The following is an 11,802-nucleotide window of genomic DNA, read 5'->3' as shown; positions in this document are numbered from 1 at the left end:
CCTCCGCCCATTCTCCAGCAGCGCCCACAGACCTGAGCCAACCTAGCTCTGCAAGCATGGTGGCGCTATGGCCCAGGACCCGCTGAAGGATCCAGGCTGGGAATCCCACCAGCCACCACTACTCTGCTCCTAGTGATCCCAGCCGCTCCCAGAACCCGTTCAGAAACTGCACACACACACACACACACACACACACACACACACACACACACACACACACACACATCCCCGCAAATGCTGCCCCAACCGAGGCAAGTACCCCCAAGTCATCCTCGTGACAAGACTGACAACCGAAGAGACAGCTGAAGAGTTCCCCCAGTGGCAGAGCAGAAAGAAGAAGGGAAGGGAAGCTGCCAATTCTTTAGGGTGTGGGGTCTCAGATCCCAGGCTAAGAGCTGTAGTTCTGGCGACAGCCAAGAGCCAGACATGCCAACACGAGAGGCGTGCATGAGACTTACCGCTAGGGGGCGCCACCTGCCATCGCTTCCACCCACCCTCACTGAAGTGAAGCTCACATTTCTAGAGACAGCTCTAGAAGAATTTCTTGCCTACCTTTGATTTCTGTCCAGGTAGCGCGAAAGAACCCTCCGGCAGTGGCTGGGTGGCAGTTTGTTGGCCCCTCCACGGGCTTAGACAAAAGAATTGAACTTCGGGTACTTCTGCTTTCCCGTAAATTTTTTCAGGTGCTTATCTTGGGAATTTTGCCACCAAGCCTTCCCGTTCATTATGAAAATATTGTACGTCATCTTCGCCGGAGAAAACCTAAAACAAAGAAAACAAACCACACTGCTCACTAAACACACAGGAAGGCTACTGTCTGCCTGTTGGGTGGGGACGTAGGCTGCAGTTTCTGATGGATCTGAATTCTGTTACCTCAGGGAAAGTCTGTCCTGAATGACATGCCCTCTGACCTAGGGTCACAAGGTGCCTCTCCTCCACTGCTTGCTTTCCTCCCACACCCCCGGCTTGTCCTAACCAGTTCTTAAGAGAAAATAGCTGGTCCAAGGATGGGCCCTGGTCAGGGTTGTGAAGTGAACTAAGATTACTTTCAGATCCCCCAAATTCAGACTCTGTTTGCTTCAGGAGCTTCATGCCTGTGTCAGAAGAGTGATCTGAACGTGAGGTAGCTGTTGGCTAGTCTGCTTGGGCTCAACATCCAGAGGCCTTGGCATTTAGAGAAAATAGTGACACACTCCTCAAGAGAAATGTAACTACTAATGCCTCAGACCCAAAGTAAAGAGGCAAGATGAATGTTGTCACAGGAGGAGACCTGTAACTGGCATTAACCCACCCCTTACAGGATTCTGAGAGATTCTAGGAGGAGTGGCTGCTTGGTAGCTACTAGAGACAGTCTACTCAGCACAGGCGAACCAATGTAAACAAACTGAATTGAGCTCCATTCTCTTCCCCCATCAAGTCTCCTCCCTCTGCATCTTAAAAGTGGTGCCTTGGTTTTTCTGCCTCTGGAATCCTAGCTTCTGCAGCCAGGTGTGGTGGCACGGGCCTTTAGTCCCAGCATTCCAGAGGCAGAAGCAGATAGATCTCTGAGTTCAAGGCCAGCCTGGTCTACAAAGTGACTTCCAGGACAGCTAGAGCTACACAGTGAAACCCTGCTTCGGGGGTCAGGGGAGGGTATAGAGTCCTAGTTTCCAGTCTTCTAACCAGAGACTCTGCCGTCTCCCTTCCAGAGAAACCTTGGCTAATCTACATGGCCCAGAGAAGAAAGTATAGCCTAAATCAGGGACTCCAGAGCTTCAATGTACCTCAGTGTTGCCAGAGTGCCTGAAACCCATCACCTGGGACTTTTATTGACCATGCTGGGTGATGCTGAGATCTAACAGGAAGACATTAGTGCCTACCTAACATCCGGGATTTGTAAGAAGCAACTATGTTTCAAAATCCCCGTGTCATTTGTTTGGTTAAAAAAACAAAACAGGGCTGGAGAGATGGCTCAGTGGTTAAGAGCACTGACTGCTCTTCCAGAGGTCCTGAGTTCAAATCCCAGCAACCACATGGTGGCCAACAGCCATCTGTAAAGGGATCTAATGCCCCCTTCTGGTGTGTCAGACATACTAGGTACAGTGTATTCATAAATAAAATAAATCTTTAAAAAAAAAAAAACAACAACAACAACCCACTTATTTTTTTTCTTTTTCTTTTTTCTTCTTTTCGGAGCTGGGGACCGAACCCAGAGCCTTGTGCTTACTAGGCAAGTGTTCAACCGCTGAGCTAAATCCCCAACCCCATAACCCACTTATTTTAACTTGCATGTATGGGCGCTTTTTTGCCAGCGTGTATCGAATGCATGCAGTGCCATGAGAGGCCAGAAGAGGGCACTGGATCCCCAGAGCTGGAGCTGACGGTGTTTCTGAGCTACCTGTGCAGAGAGTAGAACCTGAGCCATCTCTCCACCACCCAGTTCCTGACTTCTTAGTAGGCAGGTGCCAAGAGCCACTCACTTTGGCTGTCTCCGCCTTACACACATGACCAGCATGAGCACCACCAGCACTGCCACCAGGAGGATCGAAGCCATGGCAGTGGTAGCAGAAATGATGTTCTTCTGCAGGAAGCTCAGCAGCTGGGAACAAGGCGGACTCTCCCTGTAAGCAACTAAAGAGGAAGACACAAGAGCGGTAGCTAGAGGTGACTTGACCGGCAACCGTGACAACTCAGTGGGTGGCCCTGCTCAGAGCAGTATAAACACTAGGGAGTCAATCACTGGCTCCAAAAGTCCAGCAGGGGAAGAGACAGGCCTTGCCGCCAGGGACAAGCTGAGGTTTAGAGGCTGTGGGCTGACAAGTAGCAGTACATTCATGAGGAAGGATGAGCAAACCATGGCGTGCAGGAGGCAAGAAGCCAGGAGGTGAGGTGCACGGGGAGACAGAGTGCAGAGGGGGTGGGAAGGAGGCAAGAGCATCCTACTTCAAAGGCTTGGAGAATCACCGAGGTGGGGCTGATAGTGCAGTTCAGTAGTGACCCACTTGTTTAACATACAGGAGGCACTGGATTAAATCTCCATCGTGGGAGACTGGACAGCAAAGGGTCAGGTATTTGAGTTACAGCTACTCACCTGGCCAAAACTTCTCTTTACTACTCTCTCCTTCCTGCCCCACCAGCTTTCAGAAATTCTACTGCAGATTCAGTCTGCCTTGTGTGCGTAAGCATGATTGGCCATCTTGACTGTGATCTTGATTCATACATAGGAGATTAGAATAAGTGCTCGTGTGTGTGTGGGTGTGTGTGTGAGAGAGTGTGTGTGTAGGAGTGTGTGTGCATGAATGTGTATATGAATGTGTGTCTAAGTGTGTGTATGAGTATGTATGTGAGTGTGTGTGTATGAGTGTGTATGTGAATGTGTGTGTAAGTGTGTGTGTGAGTGTGTGTGTGTTTAGGAGTGTGTGTATAAGAGTGTGTATATGAGTGTGTGTATGAGTGTGTATATGAGTGTGTGTATAAGTGTGTGTGTGTGTGCGTGCCCGCGTGCAGCCATATTTCCATGGCTGACATGTGAGACAGTGGCAGAAGGCAGAGATCCATCTTGAATTTGGGTGGCACCATCTGAAAGGCTAAGGGCCCACACAGAATATAAATAGGAAAAAGGAGGGGGCCAGCTAACGAGGGGAGTTATTTTCTTCTGCTCCCTGGCCAGCATTTAGTTGGTGGCTCTTCTCCACTGACTGGGCCAGCATTTAGTTGGTGGCTCTTCTCCATGACTGATGCCATTCTGCCTCATCAGAGCCTCAAAACATAGACTGGCACCTCGGAAATCCGGAGCCAAGATAAACCCTTGAACTTGTTCCTCTCAGGTATCTGTCGCAGTGACGAAAAACTAACCAAGATTGTGGTTTGAGAGATTCCTGACTGTCATCCTGTGTAGACGGTGCCAGAGATGACTGACTTCTGACAACTCTTGGGGAATTTGAGAACTCACGAGGCTGGCTTTGGAATGCCACTGAGCATGGGTTTGGGGTACAAAAAAATCATGGTTAGATCTCAAAGGAAGGAGACCCCAGCTGACATTTGGGGATTCGGGGGCATCTGTGATCCCATTTGTAATCTGGCCAGAGGAAGAGGAGGATTGAGGGCTGGGGGAAAAGATACATTGAGAGGAATGAGCATCCATTGAGAAATGCTAAAGAGAGTGGGCGACACAGGCAGGGAGTACTGCCCAAGGGCTTTCTTGGGGTATGGGGGAAAGCCGGTCCAGGTCCAGAAGGAACATCTCTGAGGGCTACCCAGCAATAATCCAGCATTAGCAAGTTTAAAATTATATTTTCTTTGTTTTGTATGTTCATGTGTGTGAGTGTGCATACACTCGATGTACACACTCGTAGCCAACTTGTGGGCGTCAGCTCTCTTTTTCTACCATGTGGATCTGGAGGATTAAATCCAGGAAAGTGAGGGGGTAATAACAGGGCATCATTTTGATGGAGAGGCTGTATGGAGGGGTGTATTGGGTGTGGTACCAGCATGGGCTCAGCCTCTCCCCACTGTCAACAAGTGTGAGCTAGCTCAGTCAACCCAATAAGAAGGAAGAAGCCAGACCCACAGGAAACTAGGTTAACCTAGGACAGCCTCAGGACCCAACAGGGATCCCACACTCTAAATGACACTGACAATTTAGAAAAACAAAACAAAACAAAACATGAAAATCCTTTAGAAGAGATGGTCAGCTTTTTAAAACTTACGTAATGTATACATAATGTGTAGATCTTATGATTGTCTGTTTTCTGTTCTGCTTTGTAGACAGTCTCACTATGTGGCCCAGGCTGGCCTCAAGCTCATGGTCCTCCTGCCTCAGCCTACAGGAACGTGACCTACACTAGCTGACTACACATTTCTGCAGGTGAATTAAAGGCACACTGACTCTATTATGCTAAAATACCATGAAATAAAAAGACTTATTCTGGAACCTTCCACCCTGGACACTCTTACTTAGGTCATATTTTAAGGATGATACCTTGAGCATTTTCCTGGAGTGCTTCTTTGCCGCCAGCAATTAATTGATGGCTTAAATCCCTGTTGAATAGAGATGGTTCTTTATCTTTATTCTTCTCAGCAGCACGAGCTACAAAAGACAAAAGAGAAGTCTAGATTGATGCCACCCCAAAGGTCCGTGTACTAAAGGCTCCATCAGAGGTGCTCTTAGAAGGCACAACTTTAGGGGGTCAGGCCTATGGAAGGTTTTTAGCTCACTGGGGCTGTGCCCTAGAGGATTCTGGAATCCAACCTCCTCCTCCTCCTTTTCCTCTTTCTCCTCTTTCTCCTCTTCTTCCTCCCCTCTCCTCTTCCTCCCCTCTTCCTCCTCCTCCTCTCCTCCTCCTCCTCTTCCTCCTCCTCTTCCTCCTCCTCTTCCCTCCTCCTCCTCTTCCTCCTCCTCTTCCTCCTCCTCTTCCTCCTCCTCTTCCTCCTCCTCTTCCTCCTCCTCTTCCTCCTCCTCCTCCTCATCCTTCTCTCTTTCTCTCCCCACCTCTCCCTCTCTGTCTCTCCTCTCTCCTTGGATATGGGGTGGGCAGATTTGATCTCTCAAACACTCCTACCATGTTGCTCTACCTCCCCATAGGCCCCAAACATGGAAACGTGGGCAGCCATAGGCTAGAATTTCTAAAGGTGTCAGTCAGCATCCTATAAGTTGATCGTCTCGGATATTTTATTATGGGGATGGAAAAGTAACATTAACAGTTTTACTGACAATCATCGGCCAATTCTGTTTTTGTAATAAAGAAGCATGTGTGTATGCATTCATGTGTGCCCTGTGTGTGTGTGTGTGTGTGCGTGCGTGTACTCGTGTGCACATGTGCACGTGTCATAGCACATGAGTGGAAGCCGGAGGACAGTCTTCACCTTTCACATTGATCGAGATGGGGTCTCTCTGTTGTCAGCCTCTGCATATACCGGGCAAGCTGGCCCTGAAGCCTCCAGGTATTCTCCTGCCCTTCCTCCTACTGCAGCCCTGGCTCCTACACGCATGCTCCCACATACAGCTTCACGTACGCTCCAGAGGTACTAACCCGGGTCCTCATATTGTGTGGCAAATGCTTTTGCCCTATCCCTTAAGTAGCTTCTTCCAGAGTCCACGTAAAGAGGAAAGGGGGGCTTGGGAGGAGAGTCTAGGTGTTCTAAAGTACATCAGTATTTTGGTTTTATTTATAACCCAACATGTTCACTCACTCGTGGCTGAGACAGTGACTCTCACGAGAAAGGCTTGTTAAACACTGCTGCTGCCCCACTGGAGGGTCTTTGACTCTATAGATTGAGACATACTTGACAGGACGCATGTCTCGCAGATAGTGCTGCTGCCTGTTGGGATGCAGGGCATCCAGCCTGGACTTGAGCCTTTCTGAGCTCTGTTTTCTGTCTCCATTCTTATAAAATACAGACGCTATGACTCGCCGTACAGGTTGCAGGATGTTTGTGCAAACCACAAAGACCTCAACGAAACAAGAAAATGAACCACCCAAGATATGTATTGGCATCTCCAAACTACAGAACAGCTTTAGAAGAGAGAAGATAGGTTTGGAAATGAGAAAGACTTGCAGTCCAGTTCTCCCGTGCGAATAAGAGGGTTGGCAAAATACCTGGGGGCATTTGGTCCAGAGAAATGGGAGGCCAAGAGCTGTCTTTGCAGTCATGGGAAGACCCCAGAGACGCTATGTGATCTGAGCTGTTCCATGGAACAATCTGGAACCGGTGGGCAGGAGCCCTGAAGAGATCTGCGTGGTCTGCGTGAGTTGGAAAGGAAAAAAACTACCACAAAGCAAATGGGCAGGGCGAGAAAGTGACCCCACAGCCCCAGACAACCTCAAGCCAAGCTGCTGCTCCAGCCCAGGGAGACACCTGAGACCTGGAGAGGAAATGGGGGGAGGGGGCAAGCTTCCTGAATCTTTGGGCAAGTTCATAAAGGAAACAAGATGCATTTCCAAGGGATAAAGGGTATTAAGTGTGTGGAAAGAAATCCCTGAAGTTCTCACCATAAGGGATCTATTCATTTTCCAAGTTGGCTCAGGAACATTCGGTGAAAAGAATATCAGAAACAGTGACGGGGGTGGGGGGCTTTGATTACTGCTTTGCTGAATTATTTATTACTTTCTCTGATCTCTGCTTACTACCTTGCTTGATTACTTTGTCTTTGATCTAAGAACTGACCACGTTTTTTGGATGTACCGAGAATGATATAAAAGCAGAATGGAGAGAAATAAACCTGCTTCAGCCTCAGCACTGGCTGGAGTCCTGTTATAATGTTGTCTTCGTCTTTTCAATCCTCACTCCCTCCCTGGAGACCCTGTTGACTGACCGAGCTGGCTTGGCTTGGTCAGTTCAACTTAATATGTCTGGCAATCAGTCGACTTTGAACTCATTAAAGGGCTCAGCATCCAGAGTCTGACTAACATGGTGTCAGTCCTGAGGGATACACTGCCTAGTCTTTCCGGGGGCCATATAAAGAGGGTACTTCTGCAAGGGGAGATAAGCTAAGCCTGTGAAGTGCTTGGCACATAATCATGAGGACCTGAGCTTGTCTCCCACGAAAGAAAGGTCAGGCGTGTTGGTGTACATTTGTAAGCCTGGTGTTCTGGGGAGACAGAGACAGGGAGACGCCTGGGGCTTGCAGCTAATCAGTCTAGCCTACTTGCTGGCTTCCAGACTATCGGAAAACCCATCTCAAAATCAAGGGGAGGCCAGTGGGATGGCTCAGTGATTAAAGTCTGCCGCCAAGCCTGATGACCCGAGTTCAAGCTACAGCGTCCACATAATACAAAGAAAGAACAGGCTCCTGAGACTTCTGCATGCATGCTGCTCTCTCTCTCTCTCTCTCTCTCTCTCTCTCTCTCTCTCTCTCTCTCTCTGTTTCTCTTTGTCTCTCAGTCTCTGTCTCTGTCTCTGTTTCTCTCTCTCTCACTCTCTCTCTCTTTCTGTCTCAGTCTCTCTCTCTCTGTTTCTCTCTGTCTCTCAGTCTGTCTCTGTCTCTGTTTCTCTCTCTCTCTCTCTCTCTCTCTCTCTCTCTCTCTCACACACACACACACACACACACACAAATACCATAACATAATTTAATTTTTTTAACAGAAAGATGGCTCAACGGTTAAGAGAACTTGGTATTCTTGCAGAGGACGTGAGCTTGGTTCCCATCACCTACATAGCAGCTCACAAACCTTTGTAACTCCAGTTCTAGGGGAATCCGACACCCTCTTCTGGCTTCCATGGGCACCAGACATGCACAGGCTTGCACACACGCTAAACACCCATGTACATAAAATCCAAGTTAATTTAGAATGTAACCAACCGTTAAAGGTGTGGGGCTGGAGAGATGGCTTAGTGGCTAAGAGCATTGGCTGCTCCTCCAGAGGAACCAGGTTCAATTCCCAGCAACCACACGGCACCCAACAACCACCTGTTACTCCAGCTCTAGGAGAAATCCAATACCCTTTCCTGGCCTCCTCAGGCCACAGGCACCTCCACAGTGTACAGACATATACAAACAAAACAGCCATAACTCGCAATGCAAATATATTTCTGCTGTGTGTGCTCAGAACCAAACTTGGGTTCTCTGCAAGAGTGATAAGCACTTTTCATTGCTACACCATCTCTCCAGATCTCCACGTTATTTTTTGAGACAGGGTTTCTCACCGGAATTCATAAACCGGCTCTATGTGTCAGCCAATAGACCTCAAGGATCCTCATATCTGCCTCCCTAGCACTGGATTGCAGGTGTGTGCCGCAGTGCCCAGCTTCTTTCATGGCGACTGGGGATCCGAACTCAGATCCTTCTATTGTGCAGCAAGCATTTTTACCAGTGTAGCCATCTCACTGGCACAAATAATCAGTTTATAATGTGATAACCAGTTTGGTGTATAGTGGGATTCTTTCCTTACTAAAACAAATAAATTATATGGGATTGACTTCAAACCTAATATAGGGATCCCACTACACACCTTGAGTTCTGGGAAGAAAGAGGGAGGGGGAAAAAGGCCAGTTTGTACTTAAGATTGTGGCTGTGTGCTGAGTCAAGGCTCTATAGAGGAGAAAAATATCAACAAGCTTATTAAAGTGACAACAAAGTGACGTCTTCTTTGCTACTGGGCAAATATTCTAGTATAGCAATAAGGGGCAAGAAGCAAACTGCCAAATTTAAAAACTATCTCATGCTCTGAATGCTTTAGAGGGGAAAACATTGTCTTTGTTGCTGATCAATGACTAATATTTTGAGTATATAATCCACCCATTCAACTAAAGGCGCGATGACTGGAGACAGAGCTCCCCATCCCAGGGACATTGGAATCAGTGTCTAAAGATCACAGTTGAGAATGTTGCTCAGCCTGATGTCTGCAAAACAAAACATGAACTAGACTTAACTGTCAGCCTCAATTTGTGGATCAGCACTGCCCTCTGCTGGACGCTAGACTTGCACCAGGTTACTTAACCATCCCCTAAAAGGAAAACCCAGGCGGAGTAACAATGTTGCCACACCAGTTACAAGGCTGCCTCACCAGACTGAAGTGGAAACGAAATGAGTAAATGCAGAAGAAAGGGGCTGGAGAGATGGCTCAGCGTTAAGAGCACCCAACTGCTCTTCTAGAGATCATGAGTTCAATTCCCAGCAACCACATGGTGGCTCACAACTATCTGTAAAGAGATCCGATGCCCTCTTCTGGTATATCTGAAGACAGCTACAGTGTACTGTGTATAATAAATAAATAAATCTTTAAAAAAAAAATGCAGAAGAAAACTCCACCAGCAGACAGCCAGTGAGTACTCACTCTGTCCGCGCAGTAGTGATTACTATTGTGCCAGTCACCCCCAGATCCATTTATAAAACAATATTCAGATCAGCACTTCCTATGCCCTAACACCTCCATGGGGCAGAGTCTGGCCTGTACCAAACAGCGCTATGATCTGCCTTACTGTCATTTCAAGGTGTGGACTATATGACTGGCGACTATCAGGATCAGCGAGATGACACACATGCAGATACTCAACATATCCATAAAATACATAAATCTCGAAAAACGAACCTACCACAGCAAGTAGAAATTGAAGAATTCGTTCTCAATATGTAAATATGTGTATATGTCTGTATGTGTTTGGATAGAAAGAGAGACAGATGAGAGATAGACAGATGATAGATAGATTGATACATAATCTTTCTTATGTTAGTCATAACTTCGATCTTAATCGGGAAACATTACAAGGATTACCCTCTGAGAGAGGTACTAGACAGAATATAACTCTATTTCCACTGCTCATAAAGGTTGTGTTGGAGATAGTAGCAATGTAATTAAATAGTGTGGGTGAGAGACTCAGTAATTTGTAAAGTAAAACTATATCTGCAGATGCCATACCATATACACACATATATTCATATTAATATACAAGAATCAGTCCAGTAAGGTCCAGTCTTAGTTTGCTTCTCTGATGCTATGATAAACATCATGGTTGAGGGCAACTTGGAGAACGAAAGGGTTCATGTAGCTCACAGCTTACAGTTCGTCATCACAGGAAGCCGAGGCAGGAACCTGGAGGCAGGAACCGAGGCAGAGACCACAGAAGCATGCTGCTTACTCGCTTGCCTTTTTACACAACCCAGGATCACCTGCCCAGGCTGGCACAGCTCCCTAGGCCCTCCTGCATTGGTTATAATCACGACATGCCCATGATTCAATCTGATAGAGGCAATCCTGCAGTTATTCCCTCCTCCCGGGTGACTCAGGTTTGTGTCAGGATGACAAAAAACCAACCAGCACAGATGTACTAAGAACGTGAAATGACCATGCAAAAACTGGTTTTCTTCCTACCGAAATTTTAACTTAGCAGCATATAGAATAATAGGAAATTTTTTGTAGACAGGGAAATCTCCACTTAGAATATAGAAAAGCATAATTTAGAAAAAATATGCATATATACATAAAGATATATATACATAAAGATATATATACATATTATATATACACATATTAGATATATATAGAGACACATAGACAGATACATGGATATACATAAAAACATAGATATACATGTACACAGGTTAGATATTAAGATAGACAGGCAGACAGACATATACATACATATAGCTAGATATAAATAGGAAACACACTGAAGACGACAAAGATATGCTTGAAAATCTGTCCATGATATCCTCATTTCTAGCCTTGGGTGATTCAACACTGTTTTTTCCAAAATGACGGAGAAAAGTACAGACAGGCTTTTAATAAAGTTAGATCGGTTGGTAGTAAAGCTCATATGTAAAAACTATTCTACAAAACAACCCGAAAATCCCTGTGGGGGAGGGAACCCAGAAACTATAAAGGGAATTGATCCTACAAGATGTTCAAGCAAAATATTTCAGCCTTCCATTAAAACTGTAGGCTGATTGATGCTGCACAAGGAGATGACTAGGAAGCTCAGACAGAGCCCCAGAGTGTGGGCGGAGTTTAGAGTGTGGGTGGGATTTAGGGTATGGGCGGGGTTACTCCATGATAAAGGAGACATCTCAGACCACACAAAGATGGACTTTCTAATAAATGGTGCTGGGACAAACGGTAGCCATGACACAGAAAAATGGGCTGATTGTATCTCAGAATATTTAACAAAAAGCTTCATGTGTCAGATTTGATTATCTTTTCTTGGACATGGCATCACAAACACAGGCAACAAGGAAAAAGTAGACATTCTGGCCCTCGCCCACTCCATTGTCGCCATGCCTCTCTCAAGGTATGTCTAGTTATTTATCGAACAGATGCCCAATTATATTTAACGTATTGTTGACATCATATTTACAGGAAGCAAAACAAGGATATTAGAAATACT

At 46.4% G+C, this 11,802-nt stretch overlaps 1 protein-coding gene across 1 annotated transcript in view; it reads right to left on the bottom strand.

Annotated features, from left to right (window-relative positions):
* Nucleotides 1-560: 560 nt before the first annotated feature.
* Nucleotides 561-11,802, bottom strand: part of C4H2orf92 (chromosome 4 C2orf92 homolog) — a 30,946-nt gene continuing 19,704 nt past the window's right edge. The window contains exons 6-8 of the mRNA XM_032899514.1: nt 4,961-5,068; nt 2,460-2,610; nt 561-762 (exon numbers count right to left, since the gene is read on the bottom strand). Of these exons, the coding sequence (XP_032755405.1) occupies nt 630-762; nt 2,460-2,610; nt 4,961-5,068 (392 nt within the window). The 3' untranslated portion in view covers nt 561-629. The remainder of the gene's footprint in view (nt 763-2,459; nt 2,611-4,960; nt 5,069-11,802) is intronic.

Source organism: Rattus rattus, chromosome 4, assembly GCF_011064425.1.
Source record: "Rattus rattus isolate New Zealand chromosome 4, Rrattus_CSIRO_v1, whole genome shotgun sequence".
Lineage (NCBI taxonomy): Eukaryota > Metazoa > Chordata > Mammalia > Rodentia > Muridae > Rattus > Rattus rattus.
The sequence above is the reverse complement of the archived record's forward strand: the minus strand, read 5'-3'. Positions and strand labels throughout refer to the sequence as shown.